Source organism: Caretta caretta, chromosome 21, assembly GCF_965140235.1.
Source record: "Caretta caretta isolate rCarCar2 chromosome 21, rCarCar1.hap1, whole genome shotgun sequence".
Lineage (NCBI taxonomy): Eukaryota > Metazoa > Chordata > Testudines > Cheloniidae > Caretta > Caretta caretta.
In genome coordinates, this window is record NC_134226.1 from 8,035,621 (window position 1) to 8,060,796 (window position 25,176).

Below are 25,176 nucleotides of genomic sequence, written 5' to 3' on the forward strand. Positions count from 1 at the left end.
GGGGTATACACACCCCTCAAATCCAGGGCAATGTCTTAGCACAGCAGAGGGGTGAGAGGACTGGTCCTCCATCTCACTGCACCAGCCAGTCACTAGCCATGCAGCTGGGACTCTGTGTCTGGTCACGCCAATCAGATGGGGACAGCCGGCTGTGCGTCCTTGTGTGCCCCTCACCCGCCTGTGGCATCCAGAACATGCAGGGGAGAGGAAGCAGTTGCTCTGTTGGATCCAGAGTAGGGAATGCTGGGAGTGGCAGGGACCGAGTCAGCTGGCCTGGCTAACTGGGCTCCAGACTGAGAGACTGCGCAGAGTGGGGTGAGCGGTGTGTCTCTTTTCTCACAGGTCCTTATTCCTAATGGCCCTTCGTGCACCTGGCCTGGAAGTTTCCCAACACTTCCCAGTTCGTGGCTCACTGGGTCAGTAGGGCCTGGCAGTGAGGCAGGCGTAAGGGCAATCCCGCCCCTGTCGGCTTCACGTTCCCCTCTGGGAGGGCCCCATGTGTGACGAGTTTCACAGCCTTAGTAATGAGCGTTGCAATGGCCAGTTGAGAGAATACATAGCAATTGCACAGCACATGGGGCTGCAGGAAGCCTGGGCATCTGCTTCAAAGCAGAAGCACAGGGCGAGGGGGTGTCGGCCTTCCCAGAATCCCACCTGCCGTGGGGGAGCAGTAACATGGGGTGGGGGATGCAGGTATCCTGAGAACACCATGTGCCTTGGGGTCAGTAATATGAGGCAAGAGCATCCCGAGTGTCCCAGGTGCCCTTGAAGAGGGCAGCAGCATCTTAACAGAGCCTTCTGGGTGACCTCTGACCTGCTCTTCCTCCCGACCTGCAGATCGATTTCCCAGCCTCTGCCTTCAACGTGAAGTTCACGAGCCCACCGGCTGCCGAGTTCAGCCCCAAGTACGAGTTCCGCAGCTTGGGCGAGGAGGACCAGCGCAAGCTGAAGGAGGTGATGCAGAAGGAATCGTTGTACTGGTGAGAGGCCGTGCCCGCGTGGTGGGGGGGACGCACACTCCACAGGGATGACATATGGGGAGGCGAGACCTCAGCTGAGATGGTGTCTCCAGCTCAGCTGCCGGGGGCTGTAGCTCGCGGCACTGCACAACGAAGCAGTCACACGTGGATATCCATGACTGGGGGGCCCGCTGGGGTGGGTGGATCTCCACTGGGTTTTGTCCTCAGAAGTCTGTCTGTGGGAGGAGGGGTCTCTTGGGTCCTGATCGAGAAGTTGAAGGCAACAGAAAAGCTCCCTCTGCCTTAATAGCCTTTGGATCAGGGTCTGTGGCCAGGCAGGTTTGTGACTCTCAGGCCAGCCCGATCTCACACTCTTTCCCACCCCCCACCCCTGCCCTGCACACATGTGCTGTCTGTCAGCAGCAGGACCAGAGGGGAGTCATGTGAGGACCTGACCCTCATCTCTAGCAGGCTGGGGCCCCACTACGGGCAGTGCTGGTCCTGAGAACCACACAAGGAGCTGGGAAGCTCCCTCGCGAGTGGCGAGGGCTGAGGGTAAGGGATCAGGTTTGATGCTTCTGCGTGTGCGGCTGCCCCCCATTCTCCCTGTCTGAAGGCAGCTGTTCGCAGGCTGTTCACCTGTCCTTCCCCGGAGCGCCCCAGCCTCGTGCTCTGGCAGATGGCTGAGAGGGAAGAAACTGCCTTCTCCAGACGTGTGTGTATAAGGAAGGTGTCTCCAGCCGTCTCTCCTCCTCACCCCGCTTCCCCCCCCTGCCCCCGGCCCAGAGGCCCACGCCTCTGCATCACAGACATGTCTATAAACAGGAAGGATCGGGTGTCGCTGGCCACCCGCAAGGCAGCTCACTCCTAGGGCATGATCCCGACCAGCAGAGCAAGGAGAGGGGGGCAGTATCTGTACCTCTTCTTTAATGGACCGTGGGAAATGGAAAGGTCCCAGGGGACCTGGTAGGGCCCAGTGTCTTGGAGCCAGGCTGGGAAGAACCAGCAACATTCTCCCTCTGTCAGTCATCCCCACACATGGCTCCACAGGGCGTCCACACCTCCTGCCAGGCTGCCCCGCATGTGCCTGCTGAAGCGGGGAGGTCCACCCCCAATCTAAGGTTCATTGCAGCCCCTGTCTCATATGGCACCTGGCCCACCTCTCCCTCCTTCTCCTCCAGTTCTCTACCTCTAAGCACCACAGAGCCCTGGCACCCCCCCCAACCCCATCTCATCTCTCCTGCTCCCCCCAATCCCTGTGGTTTTGGGGAGCTGACTCTTCCCCAAGCTCAGGGGCCATTCTGCATCCTTGCTCCCTCCCCACAGTCTCCTGTAGGCATGTACCCCTGGCTCCTGCCCCTGCCTTTGTGTGCCCTCTACAATAGCTCCACCCCCTAAGGCCAAATCCAGAACACAGGCACATCCCGGTTGCCAGGTGCGATATCTGCCCCACAGCCACACGCCTCCTGCTGGCACCCACAGGCAACAAACTCTCTGCCAGCTGCTCCTGTGCTGGGCACAGCGTCTGCTTCAGCGTTCTTCTTCTTCTTCGGAATGATCCTTATGACCATCGCTGTGCTGGGTGCTCTGCAAACAGAGAGGTGCTCACAGAGCTTCTGGGCTAAGCAAGGCCCGGGAGAGGTGGGCGGGGGAGGCAAGCGAGAGACTAAGGAGCTGGGAGCAGCTGGGGCAGGGGGGGTTTGGAGACATTAGAGGGGAAGAGGCAGCAGAACTTGATATTGGTGCTGGGAAGAGGAGACCGAGACAATTGTCTTCGGAGAGAAGTAGGAGGGTGAGGAATTAAGTTCTGCAGAGACTGTTCTACCTGCACCCCGTTCCCCAGCTGTGGGGTGGATTGGGCCTTAGTGCAGGGACAAACTTCCCAGAGCAGCTGCGTCCAGAAGAGCAATAAAAAGCCAGAAGTGGGCAAGCATGGCCCAGCTCAATCCTCCATCTTCGTCACTCCCAGCTGGGGCTGTGGAGCTGGGTCCCAAACCCACAGGCTGCACTTCCCGCCCCATCCCCTGCAAAACACCCCCGGAGTCCCGACTCCAGGTAGCATTGGGCGCTCCCCCTCTGGCAGAAGAGAAAGACAGAGGCTCAGCAGAGAACAGCTGGAGGGCTGGACATGAGGCATCCGAGCCCACTCCTGCTGGCCGGAATGCTGCCAGCCAGGTATGCCCCTGTCTCGGACCGAGTGGGAATAAGGGGCCTTGCTGTCCCTGTTCCTTTGCCAGCTGATCCAGGCCACGTGGTCACCCCACACACGCTGCAGCTGTTGGCTTGAAACGGGACACTTCCTAGAGGAACAGGGTGCAGTGCTGGGAACCGGCAGAAGGCACCCAGCCCTTCCTGGCATTGTGCTCTGGGAGGGCAGTGCCCGGCCCGCCTGCTCCATAGCTCGCAGGTTCATTGCCAGGGTGGGTCGTTCCCACCTTCTCCTACGCAGGCAGTGCATTCGCTTTCCTTTGCCTTTGTTTGTTTGGGGCGAGCTCTGGAGTCATCGTGAAAGGGAGTGTCTGGGAATGGACCCAGGCCTGGGAGCTGGGAGGGTCGGCTTCCCACACCCCCAGCTCTGCTGATGCCCCTCAGTACCGATCTGCAGCCCCCAGCCCTGAGTTCCCCCCTACAGGCTCTGCCGATGCACCTCAGTGCCAGCCCCCAGCCTGCCCTCTTGCCGCTCTTAGCTCTCCGGAGCTGCCAGTCACATTGGACTGTGCACTGGTGTGTGATATGGAGAAATGTCCACTAGGCACGCAGGTTATGTCTGCCAGCTAGCTTGGGTAACAGAGTGCTGAAGCCACAGCAGCACGGTCTGTACAATCCTGCCTGCAGCCGGAAAATTACTCAGGTGGCTAAAGCACACGCTGCTGCAGCTTCACTGCTCCGGGACCCGAGCTAGATCGAATCTAGCTCAGGTAAATCTACGAGAGCTGCAAGCGCACCCCATGATTGTAGTGGAGACACACCTTAAGTTGAGACCTGCCCAACTCATTTCACCGGGGCCACAATGCACTAGTGCTTCTGTAAGATCCAGGCCCAGGAGTGAGGGATTGTCACTCCCTGCAGTCACTGGAATGGAAAATCGTGTGCAGCCCAGAGGCTCCAGGCTGCTACCCTGCTGATCAGGATTTTCAGGTGGAGAGAACAGAGGGGGTTTGAAATTCCCCTTGTCTCACCTTCCTCAATTTCAATGCAAGCTGAAAATCAGCTGAGATGTGTCCGGAGGAATCCATGTCACGTGCCTCCGCCCGGCCAGCTGACCCCCTGGATCTCTCAGGCTTGAGGTGAAAGGGTTTATGCTGCTTGATCAGGACTTGATCCAGCTGCCTTCCTCAGAAAACGGGATTGATTCAGAAGCCACTAAGCCGCATGCGTCTCAGGACAGTAGAGAGACAAGGTGGGTGAGGGAATATCTTTTATAGGACCAGTTTCCATAGGTGAAAGCGACAAGCTGCAGGTCTCCTCTTAGGCAGCCCTACCCAGCCCGAGTAACAGGAGCCAAAGTGGCTGTCCCAGGGTTGACTTTCCTGCTCTCTTGTGGCCACTCAGAGCACTGACCCTTTTATTTCTTGTCCCGCTCCTGAGATTCCTAGAGCCAGACTCTGTTCCCAGTAACACCAGTGTCAAGCCCTGTCTTCCGGGCACTTTGACCCTGGGCAATTGACTCCCCCGCTCCAGGCCTCAGGGCCCCGGGACGTCCAGCCGGGATGGAAACACACTGCTCTCCCAGGGGACTGAGGTCTGTGTCTTGTGACCTTTGCTGCCCTAGGCTGACGGACGCCGACCGGAAGAGACTGTGGGAGAAGCGCTATTTCTGCCACGAACAGCCTGGATCGCTGCCTCTGTTGCTCACCAGTGCCCCCAGCTGGGAGTGGGCCTGCCTGCCTGACATCTACGCCCTGCTGAAGCAATGGACTTACATGCACCACCAGGATGCCCTCGGGCTCTTGCATGCAACGTAAGCCACTGCCTGGGGAATCCGTCCCGGGGGGTGGAGGTGCAGTGGACAGAGATCCCTCCTTTCCCTCACCCCAGCCACTCACTGAGGGCTGTGGCTTCTGCCTCTCAGCCAGTCGCCGCATTAAGATGCATCTACATCCTGTGAACATCTGAACCCCAAACAGTCCTAAAGCTGTGCTGTGTCAGGCTGGAGGGGAGGGGGACGAATGGGGCTTGGGGGGACGTAGGGCGCAGGCTGGGCATATCTAGCACATGGGTTTAGAATCTTTGCCCACAGGTTGGGCATGGGGGAGGTGGACACAGACTGGCGACTGCCTACTAGTGTTCTCTTTCATATGGCAGCCACGACCCACTGCCTGGTCGTAAGCACAGTAGGGGAGCTGGGGGAACTGATCCAACAGGAACCCTCCCAGAAAATAAGAGGGTGGATAAGAGGACCAGGAGACTTTCTGGAGACGGGCCAAGCATCTCCGTTCCCATGTTTTGTGGCATTCCCAGTGGGATGATGTGGTTTGCCTGGGAGGCTGCGGCTGTGCTTTCCCCACAATGCGCCCATGAGAGGCTGTGATGGCAGCAGCAGACCCTCTGCAGGGACCCCAGCGGTCTCGTCTGCAGGCAGGTGGGCTGGGTTCCTCTGGAGAGAGCCTGCTGTGACCTCCTCCCAGTGATGCGGGGCTTGTGGCTGTAGGTTCCCGGATCAGGAAGTGAGGAGGACAGCTGTACACTGGATCGACTCCATGTCGGATGCAGAGCTGCTGGATTACCTGCCGCAGCTGGTGCAGGTGAGTCACTGAGTCATTCGGCCCAATGTGCACAGCATGGCCTATGGTTAGGGCCAGGCCTGTCCGACTGTCCTGCCTGCTGGTGGAGAAATGTCCTTGCTTCTCCCCTCCCAGGCCCTGAAGTATGAGTGCTACCTCGACAGCCCCCTGGTGCGGTTCCTTATGAAGCGAGCCATCTGTGACCTGAGAATCACCCACTACTTCTTCTGGTAATGTTGGTGTGGGTGCTGCAGCCTTTGGGAGGGGTCTGTGCTCAGCGGGGGCCTGCCCAAGTGATGGGAGGTGCCTGGGGAGTGGGCATCCCACCATTTAACATCACCAGCCATGACTTGTCCCCCTCTCAGCCTGTGAGGTACAAGCCCCAGCTCCCCACCCTGGAGTTCCTGCACTGGGGAGAGTAGGAATGAGAGGGGTTGGGGGCCCCTTGTCCTGACATCTCCATGCTGCCCTCTTCCCCCAGGCTGCTGAAGGACGGACTCAAGGACTCCCAGTTCAGCATCCGCTACCAGTACCTGCTGGCGGCCCTGCTCTGCTGCTGTGGCAAAGGCCTGCGAGAGGAGTTCGACCGGCAGTGCTGCCTGGTCAACACCTTGGCCAAGCTGGCCCAGCAGGTTCGGGAGGCCGCTCCGTCCTCGCGACAGGTTGGTGCTTAGCCTGTACCTCTGGGAGGGGCATGAGCGGCAGGGGGGTCCGACTGAAAGCTGCTTGCTTTGCTTATGGACAGCACTCCTCTGTCTGCAGGGAGCAGGCCAAGAGCGCTGGCTGTCAGGGGACCTCCCAGCTGCCCCAGTTCCCACCTCGCCCAGTGGGAGGCGCTGTCGGGAGCCATGTAGGAGTGCTGGCTGCAGCCCCACCCTTCCGGAGTTGCTGAAGGGTCATGGGATAGGAGCGTTGTTCCCCCTTTTCCTCCAACTCCCATCCCCCACTGAGGGGCCTTCCATACTCCACACATGTGCCGAGGCTCCCCCAACCTCCTCACCCATAATTCCTTGAGGTCACGGGCACCTCCCTCCAGTTGAGGGTGACTAGGCAGGCCTGCCTAGCGCCGCTCCTTCAGGGGTCACTGCGCAAAGCAGGGTTCCCAGGCATGGTGCATCCGCATTGCAGCTGGAGAGTGAGAAGCTGCCGTTGCAAAGGGATTGCAGAGCTGCAGCTCCCCCTCAGCCAGTCGATCCCTCCGGGGGGCATTGATGCTGGAGTGGGTTGCTGGCAGGGCTGGCATGCTGGCAGGGATGTGCATGCAAGGCTGTGACCCACCCCTCCCCACGTCTCCGGCAGGCCATTCTCCGAGACGGGCTGGTCCATGTGAAACAGTTCTTCAGCGCCAATGGCTCCTGCCGCCTGCCGCTTAGCCCCAGCCTGTTGGTGAAGGGGATCGTGCCCAGGGTGAGTGACTGAGCCGGGGTGAGAAGGGAATCAGGACCCGGGCTGCTGGTCCACCTGCTGTAGTAGGGCTAATTCCCCCAGAGGCACAGAATTCCAAGACAACGGATTCTAATGAGAAGACCTTTTGCACTGTCCATCCATCAGCTCTTCCCCCTAATCTACGTACCCCGCAAAGAGCACCAGTATCTGCCCGCGTACCTCAGACCCATGTGCTCCTGACCACCAGCCCTGTGTCTCCTCTCCACCTGCCCCAACGTTCCAGATTGTCTCCTGATCTGCACCCCATCCCCATGCACCCACCCGCACCTGCCTCAGTGCGGTGTGTCCAGCTCTCTGCCTCCCCCGAGCTGCAGTGCCAATCTAGCTGAACCTCGGTGTGGGTTTGGGGACGTGAGTCAAATGCCTCCAAGGACCTTGCATGAGCGAGGCAGAGAGAAGCCTGGTGACTGGCTAGTGCATAAATCCTCTGGCCCGAGTGTTGGGCCTGGTGGCTCTACGCATCACAGATAGCCAGAGCCCAGAGGTGGTGATCCCTGCAGCGGGCAGGTTGATCGATGCTGCTGGCCTACTGACAGGCAATGGACCAGTGGGAGCCTGTGTCCCCCGGCAGACTGAGATCATAACCCTAGGATGCTCAGGGCTGCAGCAATGTTCATATCCCCAGGTAGCTCTGGTTCTTTCTGACAGTCTCCTCCTTCCCTCCCTGGTGGCAGGACTGCTCCTATTTCAACTCCAACGCCGTGCCCCTGAAGCTCTCCTTCCAGAACGTGGATGCCCTCGGGGAGAACATCCGCGTGATCTTTAAGGTGAGCCCTGCTGCCGCTGCTTATCCGGTTGGCTCTGTGCCTGCACCTCTGGCACGCAGTTCTGATCAAACAGCCATTGCTGAGGCTTCTGGGTCAAAGTGCGGAGGAGTTCATTGCAGAGTAGTAGCCAGTAGGGCACATCCTCCTCTCTGGCTGCTCCCGTCCCTGCAGCAGCTGTGAGACCAGCCGCTTGTCAAGCAAAAAGTGAGCAAAGGTCTCCGAACTGTGATGGGAACCAGCTCCACCGCAAGCCATGGCTGCGTGACAAACCTAGTTCCCCGAGAAATGCCCTCACTAAATAGCAAGATGGGGGGCGCCCTCTGGATACCATCAATGGAAGGCACTTGAGTCTAGTTCTTCACCCACAAAGTCTCTGCCACAGAAGGTTTAAAAAGCCAGTTGGATCATGTAGCTCATGGGCAGTGTCGTTCCCTACAATCTATTCCCCCAGGCTGGTGCTCAGTCCTGCTTTCAGTGTCCCAAGTGAGGAGGCTTCCACCCCTTCCCTATTCCACAATCTGGACCTGACTGTTGGCACCTCTCCCTGATGTTCCCACTTGCTCAGCTCCCACAGAATCGCATCTGTCCCCCAAAAAAGTGAACCCCCCTTAGGCCCAGACACATGGTGGAAGAGACTGGTCCTGCATTCATGAATCGGGGGGTTTGTGAAGGCTTTGCTGGGCAGGGGCAGAGCTGGCAGTGCCCTCTTTAAATCTGAGAAGAGCCTCTGTGGGGAGGGTGCGAGATCGCTCCTGGGAGAGGGAACCCCAGAGAGGGAACAGTGAGCTGTTGCCTTCATGGAAACACGCCAGTTGTGACCATGCACCTTCCCTCCTGTGACTGCCAGTGTGGAGACGACCTCCGGCAGGACATGCTGACGCTGCAGATGATCCGGATTATGAATAAGATCTGGGTGCAGGAGGGGCTGGACATGCGCATGGTCATCTTCCGCTGCTTCTCCACTGGCCGGGGCCGGGGTAAGTCGGAGCCCGGGTGTGACTGTCTCCCGCTTCCCTCCCAGGAAGTTGCTGCTCCTCTGGGGCTGTGATGCTCTCGGCATGGGGCCACTGTTGGGAATCCAGCGGCTGCAGAGCCAGGATGAACAGTGCTCGAACCCAGCAACTGTCCCTTTGGGTGTCTCTGTGCTGCCACCAGAGGGAGATGCCACGGAAGACTCTTACGGCCCAATTTTCAGAGGCGGATTTTGGTCCGTGCAGCTGCAGACATTCAGCCCTTCTGCAAATCAGGCCCGAAGTGCCTCAAGTCAGGCTCTCAAATGAAGGCATGCAGATTGGTGACGGCTGGCCCCGAACGCTGACCTCTCAGAGGGCTGCTGAGACTTTGAGGACCCAGGCTGGGATCTCTCTGTGCCACCCGGGGCAGGGGGAGGGTTTGGACGGACAGAGTGAGTGGCGATTCTGGGTGCTGACCCTGGTACCTGCTGCCTCCCCTTCCAGGCATGGTGGAGATGATCCCCAACGCAGAGACTCTGCGCAAGATCCAGGTGGAGCATGGGGTGACGGGCTCCTTCAAGGATCGCCCCCTGGCAGACTGGCTGCAGAAGCACAACCCCACGGAGGATGAGTACGAGAAGGTAGTGACGTGGGAGTGCAGCGGGGTGACTTTGGAATGGAAAGGGGTCGTACAAATCCCTCTGTAGGGAAGGGAGCAGGGGTCCGAGGGAGGCAAATAGCCTCTGCAGTTTGGGATGATGCACAAACGAATGCACCTTCCAATATGCTTAACTTCTTGTAAGCCCTCCACATAAACAATGGCCGACAGATGCACCCTGAGCCCGGCTCGAGCATGGCGCTGGGCTTTGTTTAGGCCCTTTGGTAAGTCAGCTTGATCTTGACCTTTTGCATAAAGCAAGCCAGCCAGATGCACCTGTGCTCCTGGATTGTGCCTGCATCTAAGGACAAGCTGGACGGATGGTCTAGATATACTCGGTCCTGACTTGGTGCAGGGGCCTGAACTCGATGGCTTTTTGAGGTCCCTTCCAGCCCTGCGTTTCTGTGATTCTGTACCCACAGGTTTGTTTATATGTAGGACCTACAGCAAGAGTGCAAGGGTTTTTTTGTTTTTTTTAATGCTTTGTTACTTAAAACAAGTTCCTGGTGAAGGCGGGTGGGGGAGCTGAGCAGCATTAAGTGCCCCCCTCCACCTCACGGACCAAGCTTGCTCCTGAGAGTGAGGGACTAAACATTCCCATGCTCTCTCCCCTTCCTCTCAATTCCTTTTTGAAGTCTCTCTCCCTCTCTTCCCCTCTCACCTGCTTTAACCCCTTCTCCCTCTCCCAGGCAGTGGAGAACTTCATCTACTCATGCGCTGGGTGCTGCGTGGCCACCTATGTGCTGGGGATCTGCGACCGGCACAATGACAACATCATGCTCAAAACCACCGGCCACATGTTCCACATCGACTTCGGCAGGTTCCTGGGCCATGCCCAGATGTTTGGCAACATCAAAAGGTGGGTGTTACCCACAGGCGCCTGGCAGAGGGGTGATACCTACAATCCCATTGTATTGCACGCTGGAGCAGAACTTAGCCCTGGCTCCCTTTACCAAATATATTCTCCCTGCAGCTGTTGTGCTGGGGATGGCCATGTTTCTGTGAGACTACAGGGCTACAGTTTGTACTGTGGATACAGTGGTTTGGAAGGTCTGCTGTGCGGCTGTCAGGGAGCCTGGCTGTTCCCAGCTGGATCAGGGTGTCTTTTGTCGGATGCAGGACAGACTGGAGTGGCTATCTGTTCCATTTCCCATGGTCGACCCCTCTGCTCCACACCCTGTGCTGATCTGGGCATGCGTGTCTCTTTCTCTGGTGCAGGGACCGGGCCCCGTTCGTCTTCACCTCGGACATGGCCTATGTTATTAATGGTGGTGACAAGCCCTCCAGCCGCTTCCATGACTTTGTGGATCTCTGCTGCCAGGCGTACAACCTGATTCGCAAGCATACCCACCTCTTCCTCAACCTGCTAGGCCTGGTGAGAACACGGGAGGGTTGCCCTGGTCCAGGCACTGCGGCGGCTTTGCTCTCGCTGGGCCTCATTACCAAAGGATCTCCAAAGAGCAGGCCACCCTCCGTGCCCAGGCCTTGAGATGCCTCCCACCCTCAGTGCTGGGGAAATTCCCTTCCTCCTCTGAGTCTACAGCTGCCCCTTGGCCTCTCGGGTTCTGCCCCCTACCCTGGGCTCTTGGGTCCCATCTGACAGCGCTATGAAAGCAGCATGCTCCACCCTTGGGGGGAGGCATGTGCTTAGTGTCATGCAAGCACCCCTCCAGCTGTCTGAAGTGCGGCAATGACTGCCTGATCATACGGAACTCACGCCGCTGTCCTCACCCACATGAGTGACTTGGATCCAGGCAGACACACCCAGCGCTGGGCTGGGCTCGCTAAGTACATCTTATGGGGCGTGGATGTGAGTGATGGGGAGAAGGCCCCCGTCCCTCTCCACTGAAGGAGACTTCAGTGGGGATGCTGGACAGGCCATCTTGACCCGCACCTGGGCCGTGTTTAGCATAGAGGCCCCAGGATCGGCTGGTCCATCTCTCTCTCCCTGCTCCTTCCCCACCTCTGGGCGCCTGGCACTGACCTGGCTGCCCTGCTCCCCAGATGCTGTCCTGTGGTATCCCGGAGCTCTCCGACCTCGAGGACCTCAAGTATGTCTACGACGCCCTGCGGCCGCAGGACTCCGAGGCTGATGCCACCACCTATTTCACCAGGTAAGAGTGCACCTGGTGCTGGGCAACAGGTGGGGAAGGGGGCGCCCCTCTGTCACCAGGGAGAGATGGAAGGGCCTTCAGTGGCTGTACACCCCACTCCTAGGAAAGGAGCCCAGCTCTTTGTGTCTCAGCATCCCTGGTTGAGGGGCCTTTGTGCACTCAGGAGAGTTTAGGGGCCGGGGTGCCAAGAATGGCAGCTGCCTTTGGCCCAGGATGGCGTCCCCCCTCTCTCACTGTGACGCTGCCCTCCCTCATTGCAGGTTGATCGAGTCTAGCCTGGGCAGCGTGGCCACCAAGCTCAACTTCTTCATCCACAACCTGGCGCAAATGAAGTTCACAGGCTCGGACACCCGCCCTGTGCTTTCCTTCGCCCCCCGCATGCACACACTCAAGACAGCCGGCCGGATCCGCGACGTCTTCCTTTGCCGCCATGAGAAAGTCTTCAACCCCAGCAAAGGCTATGTGAGCACTGCAGCTCTGCTTCTTCCGGATACGTGCCAGGGGAGATGAGAGATCTGGGAGAGGGATTCTGTGCTGGGGGGTGGGTTTGGAGGAAGGCCGGGTCTACTGCCATTCAGTGGAGTCCTAGGGGCAGAGAGACAAACCAAATTAAGGCTGCTGCAGCGGTTCCTGATTCTGGCCTCACTAGGAACATTTAGTGGTTTAGAGGGGGCAAACCCAGTCCTCTGGAGGAAGGGAAATGTGGGACCTGTCAGTGGATGGCTGCCCTTACATGTATGATTTCATTAGAACCCAGGTCTCTCCACTTACCCTTCCATGAGGCCTTCAAAGGTGACTTGACTTGAATGTCTGCCTCCCTTCAGACGCATGTTCCTGAAAACTTTCCCCAGCTTTTAACAGGGTCTGAAGTGATGCCAAAAGAAACCATTTAACCTCTGTCTGATTTTCAAACTTCTTGCATTTCAGTGCATGCACGGCGGGTCTGATTCTGAGCTAATCTGGATGTCAGTTGGGCTACTCCCGATCTGTCCTGGTAATAAGTTAGATCAGACGCAGGCATGCCAGCGGTAACAGGCTCTGCCTCCCTGTCTTGCAGACGTACGTTGTGAAGGTGCAGCGGGAGAGCCCCTGCGAGGTCACCTACGTCCAGCGTACCTTTGAGGAGTTCCAGGAGCTGCACAACAAGCTACGCCTCATCTTCCCCTCCTCCCACCTGCCCAGGTAGCCCTGCTGCCCCTCCTCTCTTCCTCAGCGCCACTTCTTGTCCCACCCCCAGAGAAAAGGGGCTGTGCTCTGCAGCTGGTTTGGGGCTTGGTTCATCTCTGGGCTGGTGCATGCTGGGAGGAGGGGATGCGCCTCCCTCATGGGCTTTGCCTGCCTCCAGGCAGCACCCACGATGACAAGTCTCCCCGTGGTTTTTTTTTTTTTTTTTTTTTTTCCCCTATGCTGCTTCCTGGCTTTCCCAGACCACTGTAACTTGACTCAGCCCACTACAGCTGTCCCTGGCTCCAGACAGCACCCACCCAGACTGAGCCCTTCTTGATTCTCTCGGTGCTGAGAGACACCTGTCAGGATCCAGCTATCCTTGGCTTTAGGGCCCTCCCACCCTGCCAGTATTCCCTGCCCACCCATCCTCCAGTTTTTGCTGGCAGCACCTGTCCAGATTGTCCCGGAAAGTCCTCTAGATTCTGTTGCTGAGAAACAATCGACTCGGCACCATTGTGGTGTGATGTGCCTCAGTGCAACACTGGCTGCCTCTGGCAAGAGCAGCTGACTTAGGGGTACTACTGCTTCAGCAGTGCATTCTGCTGCCCTCAACTGGGGACTTGCTAACTGTTCTCTCTCTCTCTCTCTCTCTCTCCTACACCCACACAACTGGTCAGTTTTCCCAGTAGGTTTGTGATCGGCCGGTCACGAGGCGAGGCAATGGCCGACAGGAGGAAAGAGGAGCTGAATGGCTACATCTGGCATCTGATCCACTCAGCCCCAGAGGTGGCTGAGGTAAGATTCTCTTCTCAGCGCCTCTCAGTCTACGGTGGAGAAGGGATCTAGCATACACGGCTTAATAGATAACACTCCCTTCTAGAACTTATCTAGTGAGTATAGCAAGTGACTAAGGGAAAGGATTCCTGGGCCCTTTTCCAGACTGTGTTAGTGAGAAGTGGGCAAGTCATGTCTCTCTGTGCCTCAGTTTTCCCCATCTGTAAAACGGGGACAGGAACATGAGCTTTGATCCCAGGGAGCTTGCAAGTCTTAACTTAATTCCAGTTTGTAAAGTTACTTGAAGATCAGACACGCCATCGAAGTGGTGAGTTGTTCCTCTGGCTTGAGATTCTGGAGGATGGAAGGTGCTATATTAATAACTGATGGTGGCGTTACATATCTTGCTTTGAAGTTTGCGGAACATGCTTACGGATGGAGAAAAGAGCCTGTTACCTCTGTTGTGTAATACAAGCCAGACTTGTGCTATTCTTGCCTTGCAGTGTGATCTTGTGTATACGTTCTTCCAACCACTCCCGCGGGATGAGAAGGCTGCAGGCACCAATCCAGCTCCAAAGCCCGCAGGTATCACTATTCATTGTATATGGTCCATCTAGTCTGGTATGGAGGCCAATATCAGGCGTGTCAAAGAGAAGGTGTAACACACCCACGCAATGTACCTGTACTATGCTGTACTAAACCACAGCGGTAGATTCCTTCCTGACCCCTTGATGGAGCAGGAGAATGAGGGTCAAAGTAGTGGTTACCTAAAGGAAAAACAGCCCCTCCAGGGGATTCCATTGTGGCGATGTTGGGTATTTAGAAGCACGACTTTTACGCTTCTTCCTAAGAAGCTGGCATGTGGTTTCGAATTGCTGCTGCACCGCTGTGTCGCTGCTAGGTTTCTAACCTGTGCTGGCCTCTGTAGCTCACCCCCTGTGCTGGTAGGCACTGCGCCCTATCTCTGTCCTTTGCCTCTTTCCAGATGCCACGTGGTCCCGGCCCATCGGGAAGGTGGGAGGGGAGGTGAAGCTCTCCATTTCTTACAAGAACAACAAGCTCTTCATCATGGTGATGCACATCCGAGGCCTGGTAGGTGCCTGTAATCCCAGCAGCAGCCGTGGCTGCTGTGCAGGCTCTGTCTGTATCCTGGTGCCATGGAAATGACTGGGGTTTTTTTTGGTCTCTCCCTCTTGTAGCAGCCTCTCCAGGATGGGAATGACCCTGACCCTTACGTCAAGATCTATCTCTTGCCTGACCCCCAGAAAACCACCAAGAGAAAAACCAAAGTGGCTCGGAAAACCTGCAACCCCACTTACAATGAAATGGTACCGTCCAATTCCCTTTGACCCTCATATAGGGCTCATGGAAAGAGCATTCAGCTGTGATGGGGTTAGGTTAGATCTAGGGCCAGCTAAGTGAATCTTTATCATCTTTCCCGGACGAGGGTGGACTCCAGTTGCCTGCCACTACTAGTGCACTGGCTGGATTGCTTGGGTCAGTAGGGATCAAAAATCGCCGCTGACTGAGGAACGTTCAGCAGCTTGTCAAATGAGCTGGTGTCTCAGACCAGTTTCCAGGGAAAAGGGCCCATCTCCTATCTGGTCCTCTCAGCGGAGAGGCCAAGCACTGAATGGCTCATGGAGACTGAGCTACACTCTCCCTCCAGAGCATGGTTGGGGCAACAGTAGGGACTCCCCATTCCGTAACCGAGAACTTCCTTCTCCAGGCTGCCAAGGTACCGCGTTTGGACCGGTAAGGGCCTTCCCCATTCTCTGTCTTGCAGCTCGTCTACGACGGGATTCCCAGAGGAGACCTTCAGCAGCGGGAACTGCGCCTGAGCGTCCTGAGCGAGGAGAGCTTCTGGGAGAACATCCTTCTCGGGGAGGTCTGCATTAAGCTACGGGACCTGGACCTGACCCAAGAGAAGATGGGCTGGTTTGAGCTGGGCTCCAGGGGCCAAGGGACCATGTGAGGAGAGCAACAGCAGTGGCAGTGTCTTTGGAACCACGTCAGCCCTGCAGTGCTAGGCCGTGGGAATGGGCGCGAGTCCCAGGAGTTGTATCCTGGATCCAGATGGATTTTGTTTTCTGCAAGCAGGACCTAGAGACAAACCCTCTCTCTGCAGATGAAGGTGTTCATTTTTGGGGGTGGTTTTTTGTTACATTTTCCCTGTAGAAACTGGGAACTCAACATCGCAATAGGAAATCCTATTGTGACTTGAAAAGGCTGCAGTCATTTTTTTTTTTTTTTTTAAGTTTACCTTGTGTCAAGGGAGCAACAATGAGGGAGGGGGGAATATCGGGGACACTTTTTTTTTCTTTGAGATTTTTATTTTTAAAAAATAATGAAAAGTAATTTGTGTCCAGATGGGACATGAGGCTTTGATGAGAAGAGACCTGTGGGTGTGGAGGGAGGAGAGATACTTCATCAGTAAGGTTCTTATTGGACTGTCCCTAGGGAGTTTGTTTTAAAAGAATGTATATATCCATAGGAACTTCTGGGGGCAGGGGGGACCTAAAGGCCACAAGCAGCAGATAAGCCCTCCTTGTCTCTGGTTTAGGAGGTGGTATGCTAGGATCCAAGCTGCCTCCTCTGTCCATCTCAGAGAATTTGCTTCCAAAGGAGAGCTGTATAATTTGTGAATGTGTAGAGCCTTCTGTTCTGGATTCCCGCCAGAGAGCATGCAAGTCTGTGAACCTTGCTCCTGGGGAATGACTGTCACGGTTGATTATCTCCCCTGCCCCCTGAAAAAATGCCAGCAATATTCACTTCAATTCCAGCTGTGCTTCACTCCCCAAGGCCCTTTACTCTGGCCTTGTGGCGATGTTGGACATTCAGAAGCATGACTTTTACCATACTTGGCTGTCCATGTTTTTCTTCCCCCCCCCCCCCCCCCCCCGGGTCCCCTGCTCACTAGATTGAATTGTTCCAAGGGAGAAGCAGCAGCGGAGACTTTGCGAGGGGCTGGGCTGGGCTAAGTCTTAGGGGTAGAGGCAGTCAAATCTTGGAAGCGGGAGATGATCTTATCCCTCATTCAGGTGACTTCTGGAAATTGTTCCTCAGAGCTTGAGATTCCACATGAAAGAGCTGGTCACTTGCAGCTCCACCACTTTGTACCAAATGGGGTGGGGCTTGTGCAATGCCAATCTGCCCCTCTGGGAAGGGTGGGGCTTGCTCACTGATCAGAATTACGCTGGTATTGAGCACGATGCCATTTCTACTGAGACTTTTCCATGCCTGGAGGAGAAGGAGCCACTGGTGGTCACGCAAAGAGCAGAGAGGCTCTGCTCTTCCTCTCGTCAGCCTTTCGGGGGAGAGAAACATTTGTAGAAGATATGATTTTTTGTTTTTGTTACATTCATATTGTGTGTGTCTGTGTAGAGGGGAAAGGAAATACCCCCTTCTTAACCTTTTTTGGTTTTTAAAGATCTAATTCCCATTGTAAAAATGATTTTAAAGGATGCCTGTTTCCACTTGGTGTCAGAGAGGGGAGAGCAGGCGAGAGGGCTCCGTCCATGGGGCAGGCAGAATAGTGGGGTTGCCCTAAACTGCAGAGTTCAAGAGCTCAGGCGCCTCCCACCCCAAGCAGCTGTCTCCCTCCCCTGTCTCCTCTTCTCTCCCTCCCCCCCCCCGAGGTGTCAATGGTGCTTTGTTTACAGTGAGAATTCCGTAAACAGATGAAACATTTCTCAGGATCGAGAATATGAACTTATCTTTATATTAAAAGTTTTAAATATTGTATCTAGGAGGTGAATGGGTTTAAATAAGCTGGGGTTGAGGAAAGGATCCCCCCCTCCATGCCATGGTATTGACTAGTTGCAGATGTGTCGGGCGGTGGCATCTCTGAACCTCCACCGGTGGGTTTGGGAGAGGTGCATTAAGGAGATGTCCTCAAATATAGCCAAGTTCTTCAGGCAACGCTCTTTCCCCCACAATCTGTGTTGGGGTGCAGTTCGGGCTCCTGAAGAGGCACCTTTCAGATACCTGCATCTCGCTCGGTTGTAAAATAGTGGCATTAAAATAAAAGGAAATGAAATACAATGGAAGAACGTGTGGCCTCATGAATCCCCAAAGCCAGTGTCACAAGGGTGGACCTGCCCACTGAGCAGCAATCTCGGCATTTCAGAATCACGCCAGTGAGGCTGCTACTCTGTGAAAGTGGCTGTACTGCACTCCAGTCCAGCGAAGGGGGGGCAGACATCGTATCTCTGTGTTTCTGGGACACGCTGGAGAATGGGAATGAGGTAGGGAGCCTTTTGCCTCTATGACATCAAATCCCGACCAGCTCAGTAGTGAATGAAACTAGATACCAAGGGATGGCTACCTACTTGCCTTTGCGAAATGATTTTGGTGGATCTCAGCCCACTTTCCTAGGGAGAGGACCCTATCACAGAACTGCCATTGCTGTTCGCTCTCTTGCTTGCAATCTCAGCAGAGAGGCCAAGGACTGAAGGCCCCTTTTCATCCCTCTAAGTCAGAGTTGAGGCACACTGATGGGGCCCGGAGATGGGATCTTGCCCTGGGGCTGTTTTGCCTGTCATAAAGAGAGGATTCCAGTCCCCTTCGTTGTCAAACCAGTGCTCACTAACGCTAAATCAAAATGTAAAAGGGGTCTAAAGAAACCATATTAAAAGAGAGAAGATGAAAACCTAACATAGGGCACGGAGCAGAGGAGGAAAAAGTAAACCACTCTCATGGAGAAATGGGAGTTCGCTCACAGTATCCATTCCTTGTGAGCGTGCTGGGTGGAGAATGGAAAGGCCAGCACAGGCTTCCGCACTTACTGAAGCGGCTTTATTATTGTCCGACGCTGTTGCTACAGCAACACACAATCCACGTTACAAACATACTTAGTTCTTAAACTACCACCTGTAATTACAACTGCCGAGGGGCTGCATCAGTCATAGCTACAGCATGCTCCCATGCGTAACTGGAATGCGGAGGAACCTTTTGCTGTTACCATGATGCCAGGCCGGGATGCATGTTAGCTGCTGCAGGGAGGCTGGGGCTGAGGATGGCTGTTCCTTGGGTTGGGCTTGCAGGAGTGTGAACGGCAAGATACTGCTAACAGATTTAACCCTTTGAGGGAAGTGAGACAGCAAATTAACCCTTAGAAGCTCAAGGCCTCATGGTGTACTTCCACACCAACTCTCCGTCCTCCTATGCCTTCATCTGTCAGGAAAAAAACAAGGTTTAAATTAATCCTGCACCTCAGGCTGAGTCTAAGGCCTGGTCAGGTTATGTCTGTGATTCAGCAGAGAGTGCCACTAGCAGAGCGGAGCAATGTGGATTACAAAGCGTGCGCTTACATGCAAGGAGCTGAAAGACGCTGAGCAAACAGAGAACACAATGTAATAGTTTAATTGGGTCTTTTTTTCTCCTGGCACACCTAAGAAACAATGATTGCTGGGTTAATGATGTTCTCCAGCCCACCTATTGCTAAATGCTGGCTTTGGAGTGACCTGAATGCCTCACCCTTACTAAATGAATATTTTGAAGGGTAGAATTTCTTAATTACCAGTTACAATTTTAATGAACACACGGCTCAACATTAGCCGCTCCCTACACTACAGCTGACACGAGGATTATTAATGCTCTGGCTGGTCACTTATTTGGTAAAATAAGGAAATTAACTGGCTATTTCCTGTCCACCGGGACTTGTTGTGTCAGTATTGGAATTTTCATTGTAACTGCCTGTCTTTCAGTTTGCTCACTAACAAAAATTAAACGTCATCCCCGTCAGTATGAGTTTTAGTGGGGAAATTATAGTAATATATATTTTACTATGTCTGTGGGAGGATGAACAAAGAGACTATTCTTTCCGTAGGAGTAGCAGGGCAGTCTCTCCACTAGTGCAGATACATAATGTTCTTTCAGCAGTGACAGCTTGGTCCTTGAAAATACACCAGAAGCTTAAGAGGAAGAGCTAACGAGAACCAACTCTCGGCACCTTTCACCTGTGGAGCTGTAGCTGCTTTATCACACACCTGAGCTATAAATAAGTATCATCCTTTGTTTTATAAACAGGGAAACCGAGGCAGAGAGTCTTTCAGGCCTAAATTTTCAAAAGTAGTCACTCAGTTTGGTACCTTAATTTCTAGGTGCTCAATGTGAGATGGCTTCGGCCTGATTTTCAGAGATGCTGAGCACCCACTAGTCTAGCTCAAGTCAGCGGGAGCTGCATATGGTTGGTACCTCCAAAATTAATTTGGCCACCCAAAATTAGTGGACTCTATTGATACTGTGTGTAGAAAGAACGAGCCTAAGACATAAGGCCTTGTATAAGGGGCTTGATGTAAGGCCTAAGGCCTGAACTAAAGTAGGCCGTGCCAATATAAAGCAAAGTGAGCAAAAGTCAAGCTGTGAGCAGAAGTCAGGCCCTGCCGCATACATGAAGTTGGCAAGAATAGGGCTGGAGTTGCAAAAACCCAACATATTCACATAAACCCATTCCAGGAGGGTAGCACCAGAACATACAGGGTTATGTGTGAACGCACTCTCCAAAGACGATACAAGGACACACTGACCCCTCTTAAAGATAATGTCAGGCTGACAAAGTGATGACTATAGATGTTTTGATCTAACTTACATGTACAAGATAAAGGGTGGTAACTAATCACCTCCGAGGGGCAATAAGTAACTTGTTCGTATCAGTGTATAAAAGAGGGGTCACAGGGTCTGTGTCTTTGTCCGAACAAGGGGGGAATGGAAAGTCCTGCCATTCACTGAGCTGCATCCATTGTCATGGGCATACATGTCCTAGTATAACTGTAGACACTGATCCGGGGAGCAAGGATTCTGCTTTGTGGCCAATAAACCTGGCCGAGTACCTTCACTACAGAAACAGAGTCTGTGGTCTTTTGGGCAGTTCGATTGGAGCCTACTGTACGAACTATCTGGCCTGAGCCAGTAAAGCACGCAGGGAGAACCCAAATGCAGGCAATGACTGACTAGACTGGTGACCCTGACCGCTGATCTGAATGTAAGTGAGCCGTCCTCTGTAGGAATCACAATCTAACCTGGCAGAAAGCTACGAGCTAGGGAACTCCCTTAATCCCTCCTTGCAAATCCTTATAGAGTTTAATAAGGTATGGACGCTGCACTGGGTTGCCAGCAAAGGAGGTCCATATGAATTTTAAAAGGTAGTGGGGAAGAAACATGGAATGGAATCTGTAAGGCTAGGGCAGAGACTGTAGCCTTGAAAAACAAGTGTAAGAAATGTAGAATATTGCAAACTATAGCCTTGGCTGTTAAATGGTTAAGACAACACACCATAAAATTGGCAGGCCAAATAACAGAAACAAAGATAGAGTTAAAAGAAGCAAGAGAAGCCACAGAGCCCTGGAATGCTCCCACTCTCCTAGCAGGGTGGCAAGCAGGCCAGAGACCGCAAGCACAGGAACAGACTAAACCACTGGGAACAGCTGTAAAGAATCTGCAACAAAGAGAAGTGCGTCCCTTGTTATAAATACTGGTAGTCAACAACGGGCTTCAGGTACCTATATAGTGCCTGAAGAATGGGGACAGAAATGGAAAAAGGTGGCCCTAGCAAAATTAGAAAATGAAACAGGGACCACCACATTGGAACCACTACCGTACGATACAAGCCAGATTCTGGTAAAACTGAAACAGAGACCTAGACTGGTGCCTGTCACAATGGGAAAAGTAAGTGCACGGGAGGGAGAAGTAGCAAATAATACTCTCACTGGATTGGTAAATCCGATAAAGGGAAAAATGGAACAATTCACAGAGCACATTAGGAGACGGGAGTTGTGACTTAATCTCAGGGGAGTGAATAAAGAATTTCAAAGTGAAAAACTGAGATTGAGTGATTTAACAGCTAGAATTGATGTGTTAACACATGAAGTTGCCCCCAAAACAATTAACTGTAGCATACAAGGGTGCTCCTGCCACCCATCTGGCGTGCAGACAAAAGCAACAGACAGTGGGGGAACGAATTCAGGTTTCACAAGAGTAAGTAATGACCCCATCTCTCCTCTTAGAGCCAGGATAAAAACAAGGAGTGCGGGTTGCCAATTGCTTTAACCCATGGAGCCCTAGTCTTTGCTCAGGGCTAATAATATAACCTTATTTCTCAAATATTTGTACATACTGGTTAAGTTTTCCTTTATATCCTTTCTCAGTTTGCTAAACTCACTGCTGCTGCTGCTGCCTGTGCTTTCAGATAACTTGATAGACTTAATCTCTCTTGGCTCAGGTATCCCTCCCTTCCTAGTCTGCTCTTCCCCCGCTTTTCCCTGCCTCTCCTCACTCCTGGTCTCCCTCTTTGTTTTAAAAGTTACAGTTTCTACAGAACCTCCAAACAGATAAAGCAACTGCAAACAAAACAAAAACAGCAAACAAGCAAAGAGAAAACAAGGTCAAGCCTTTCAATAAATCCAATACATTAATTATTTCTACCCTTCAGGAATGCAACAGCTGGAAATACTCCTAACTTTCCTAAATATATGGTTGCCTAGCAACAGAAATTCCAACTCCGCTTCTAATCCTAACCACTGTCGGCTATTTGAAACACGGGCTTTCCTTATTTCCAGATAGCAGAGTTTTTAAATAAAGTAATGAAAAATAAAGGAAAATGCCTGACGTTACTAAATTAATACAACAAAGGGGGGGAAATAACAATATGAATTTGTAACCAATTTTTATTAAAAGATTCAATAAAAAGATAATAACTTGCTTATTTAAATGTTTAACCCTTCTGTTTACTTGTCTGGTTTTTAAACTGCATTGCTTTAGTAACTGAAGTTTTAATGCCTTATCTTGTATAAAGAAAAGGAGTACTTGTTGCACCTTAGAGACTAACCAATTTATTATTAGTCTCTAAGGTGCCACAAGTACTCCTTTTCTTTTTGCGAATACAGACTAACACGGCTGTTCCTCTGAAACTTATCTTGTATAGTTATAAATAGAATTCTGGTGCCATTTGCTTTTAATTGTAAGTTTGTCCTGTACAGTATGTCACGTATGTTGTCCTGTGATGTACGTTGTGTGTGTCACATCATTACTTTTTTTTGTTGGTTTTTATTTTGTTGCAATGAAAGTCAGTTATACTTCTTTTTAATAGAAGTAGTGCCACACTATTTTAATATTGTGGTTGGGATATAAACATAATATTATTAACACCAATTATTTTTTTTGCAAAGTTCAAAAAGGTCTCAGTTTTAAAGATATGAACATATATTTCTGCCTTAACAAATAATGCAATTGCACCCCCCTCCCAAAAAAAAAATCTCTTTTATGAATCACAAAGTTTTGGGGTTTTTTTAATTTAAAGAAAAATTGTAAGGGGAAACCACAACATTAAGGTAATGGTAATATTAACAAAATGTCAATTTCTTGTTTGGGTTTTTATAAACTTGTTTTCACTTTTAAATATAGTTATAAGAATGTTTGTTTAAAAATAACAGTTTATGCATAAAGCTAACCAAACAATTTCAACAGGTTTTCATCTTTGTCTCCCAAACACAAGTGTCATGAAAGTCTAATAGCCTCCAGGTATTTGCATAGACTTGTATTTAAAATTCATTTTGGTTTCATTTTTATTCTCTTTTATGTTATGTTAAAGGAAAGGAGTGTTTATTAAAGTTTGTGCTTCTAAACAATTAGCAAAAGTGGAACTGGTATCACAAGCAAATTAACTCTAAAAAGCTTGGGTAAAAATTCTCTTACTAACTCTTTTGCTAAAACAGAGTGCTCAGCAGGGGAAAGCAATACACCCTCTCCTAGAAAATTGTAAGCATCTATTTTAGCAGTTAAACATTTTATTTAGTATAAAATATTAGTAATGCCCCACAAGTGAAAATGAACGTCTATACAACAATTGCAAAAGTATAGCTTGTGTTATAAAACACTTGGTCCCTATTACATTGTAAACAAAGTTAATCTGTGTATTAAATTTGGGTTACTGAAAACAAGAGAAATGTAAACAAGCAATCAAAACATTATGATGTTAACTAATTTAAGCTGTTTAAGGTTGCATCCCACAGACCAAAGCCACCAGAAGATACCACACCCTGAAGACACTAGAAGATATCAGTACACACGGAAGAAAACCCCAAGCATCAAGAAAAGAAAAATGAAGTGCTTTATAAATAACAGACTGGTCAAGTACACCTCAGTTTACCGTATATGGACTATTAAGTAGGCAATCAGCTAAAAACCACTAGCTGGACCATGTCTATCTGTCACTTAAACTGTATATTAAGCAAAGTGGATTCATGTGTCAGTGATTTTAAATCTTTAGCATCAAAATATGGATGAATTTGGCTACTGTGTAAAAGCAACTATTATTGTTGTACACCATTCACAGTGTGCATAACATTGCTAAACGGTTTCACCAACACACAGATAAAAATTAACAAACTAATGGCAGCAAACAACAAGGCAAGGGAAAAAAAACAAATTGGTAAAGAAATTACGTTTTGTAGTAACTACGAATTGTGTAGGCAAATCCCGTTAGTACTCGTCACAACTTGGGGTCAGTGACACCGCATCCTAACTGAGGCAAATGTTATTCAAAACAATCTTGTTCATTGTCTGGATACCAATACTAGGACCTGACACAGCAATATTTGATAAATTGGCTACTATCCAGTCAAGTTAGCTGGAAGACAGCATCTTTAGGAAAAAACTGCATCCATGTCACCTACTGGTGTGTCACAGAGCAATGCAACCAATGGGACAGAGAAGCTAGCTGTTCTTTTTTTTGCGCAGCGAAGCTTACCAGAGGGTGACAACCAGCAGTAAGGGTAACCTGTAACATGGATGGGCAGTACTGTGTAGTAACTAATTACAAGAAATTTATATATAAAGGCCTAATTTGTAATGTCACTACTACCAATTTCTGTTTTACTTCTCATATACATAGCACTGTGGGACACATTGTAATAATGCCTAACCCAGTATTTCAAAATACTCAGCCTACCACTAATAACGATACAGGTGGTAACTGTAATTGCCCTAATAGGAGTGTGTTGCTAAGTAGCGAAGTAAAAGGGCCAGACTACAACACCAGATTGGAAAAGGATTGATATGCTTGGATATGAGGTGGTGTCGTACGTACACATACAGACTATACATATATATCTATATATACTGCAAATATTTTAAAATAAAATATATAAAAAACTATAAAATATCCATATATTTTAATTATTTGGGGGTGCCCCCAAGGCTCAATCATAAAACTACATTCCTCAATCATCGTCCCGGGACTAACATTCCCTGTCCCATCATAAAGGACTAAAAACAATTGGTGCCAGAACACCCTGATACAGGGTTATAGTGTAAACGAACGCTCTGAAGATGATACAAGGAAACAATGACCCCTCTTAAAGACAAGGTCAGGATGATGAATAGAGATGTTTTCACTGAACCTACATGTACGAGGCAGAGGGGCAATATGTAACTTGTTTGTATCACTTTATAAAAGAGGGGTCACAGGGTCCGTGTCTTTGTCCCGCCAAGGGCCGGGGAGAATGGAAAGTCTCCCCATTCACTGAGCCACATCCATTGTCACAGGCATACATGTCGTAGTGTAATTGTAGACACTGATCCGGGGAGCTAGGACCATACTTCGTGGCCAATGAAC

General features: G+C 51.7%; 1 protein-coding gene across 4 annotated transcripts in view; it reads left to right on the forward strand.

Moving 5' to 3' along the window:
- The window catches only part of PIK3C2B (phosphatidylinositol-4-phosphate 3-kinase catalytic subunit type 2 beta), a 74,965-nt gene extending 57,359 nt beyond the window's left edge, over positions 1 to 17,606 (forward strand). For 3 of the 4 annotated variants that reach the window (XM_048826359.2, XM_075122020.1, XM_075122018.1), the window contains 19 exons: positions 832 to 980; positions 4,732 to 4,920; positions 5,611 to 5,704; positions 5,819 to 5,913; positions 6,165 to 6,345; positions 6,983 to 7,090; positions 7,804 to 7,896; positions 8,744 to 8,873; positions 9,354 to 9,490; positions 10,197 to 10,366; positions 10,726 to 10,882; positions 11,512 to 11,621; positions 11,882 to 12,083; positions 12,679 to 12,803; positions 13,466 to 13,583; positions 14,066 to 14,147; positions 14,548 to 14,654; positions 14,762 to 14,890; positions 15,349 to 17,606. In XM_048826359.2, coding sequence (XP_048682316.2) covers positions 832 to 980; positions 4,732 to 4,920; positions 5,611 to 5,704; positions 5,819 to 5,913; positions 6,165 to 6,345; positions 6,983 to 7,090; positions 7,804 to 7,896; positions 8,744 to 8,873; positions 9,354 to 9,490; positions 10,197 to 10,366; positions 10,726 to 10,882; positions 11,512 to 11,621; positions 11,882 to 12,083; positions 12,679 to 12,803; positions 13,466 to 13,583; positions 14,066 to 14,147; positions 14,548 to 14,654; positions 14,762 to 14,890; positions 15,349 to 15,537 — 2,565 coding nt within the window. In that variant the 3' untranslated portion in view covers positions 15,538 to 17,606. The remainder of the gene's footprint in view (positions 1 to 831; positions 981 to 4,731; positions 4,921 to 5,610; positions 5,705 to 5,818; positions 5,914 to 6,164; positions 6,346 to 6,982; positions 7,091 to 7,803; positions 7,897 to 8,743; positions 8,874 to 9,353; positions 9,491 to 10,196; positions 10,367 to 10,725; positions 10,883 to 11,511; positions 11,622 to 11,881; positions 12,084 to 12,678; positions 12,804 to 13,465; positions 13,584 to 14,065; positions 14,148 to 14,547; positions 14,655 to 14,761; positions 14,891 to 15,348) is intronic. The other variant, XM_075122019.1, reaches the window with a different exon arrangement.
- Positions 17,607 to 25,176: the final 7,570 nt, after the last annotated feature.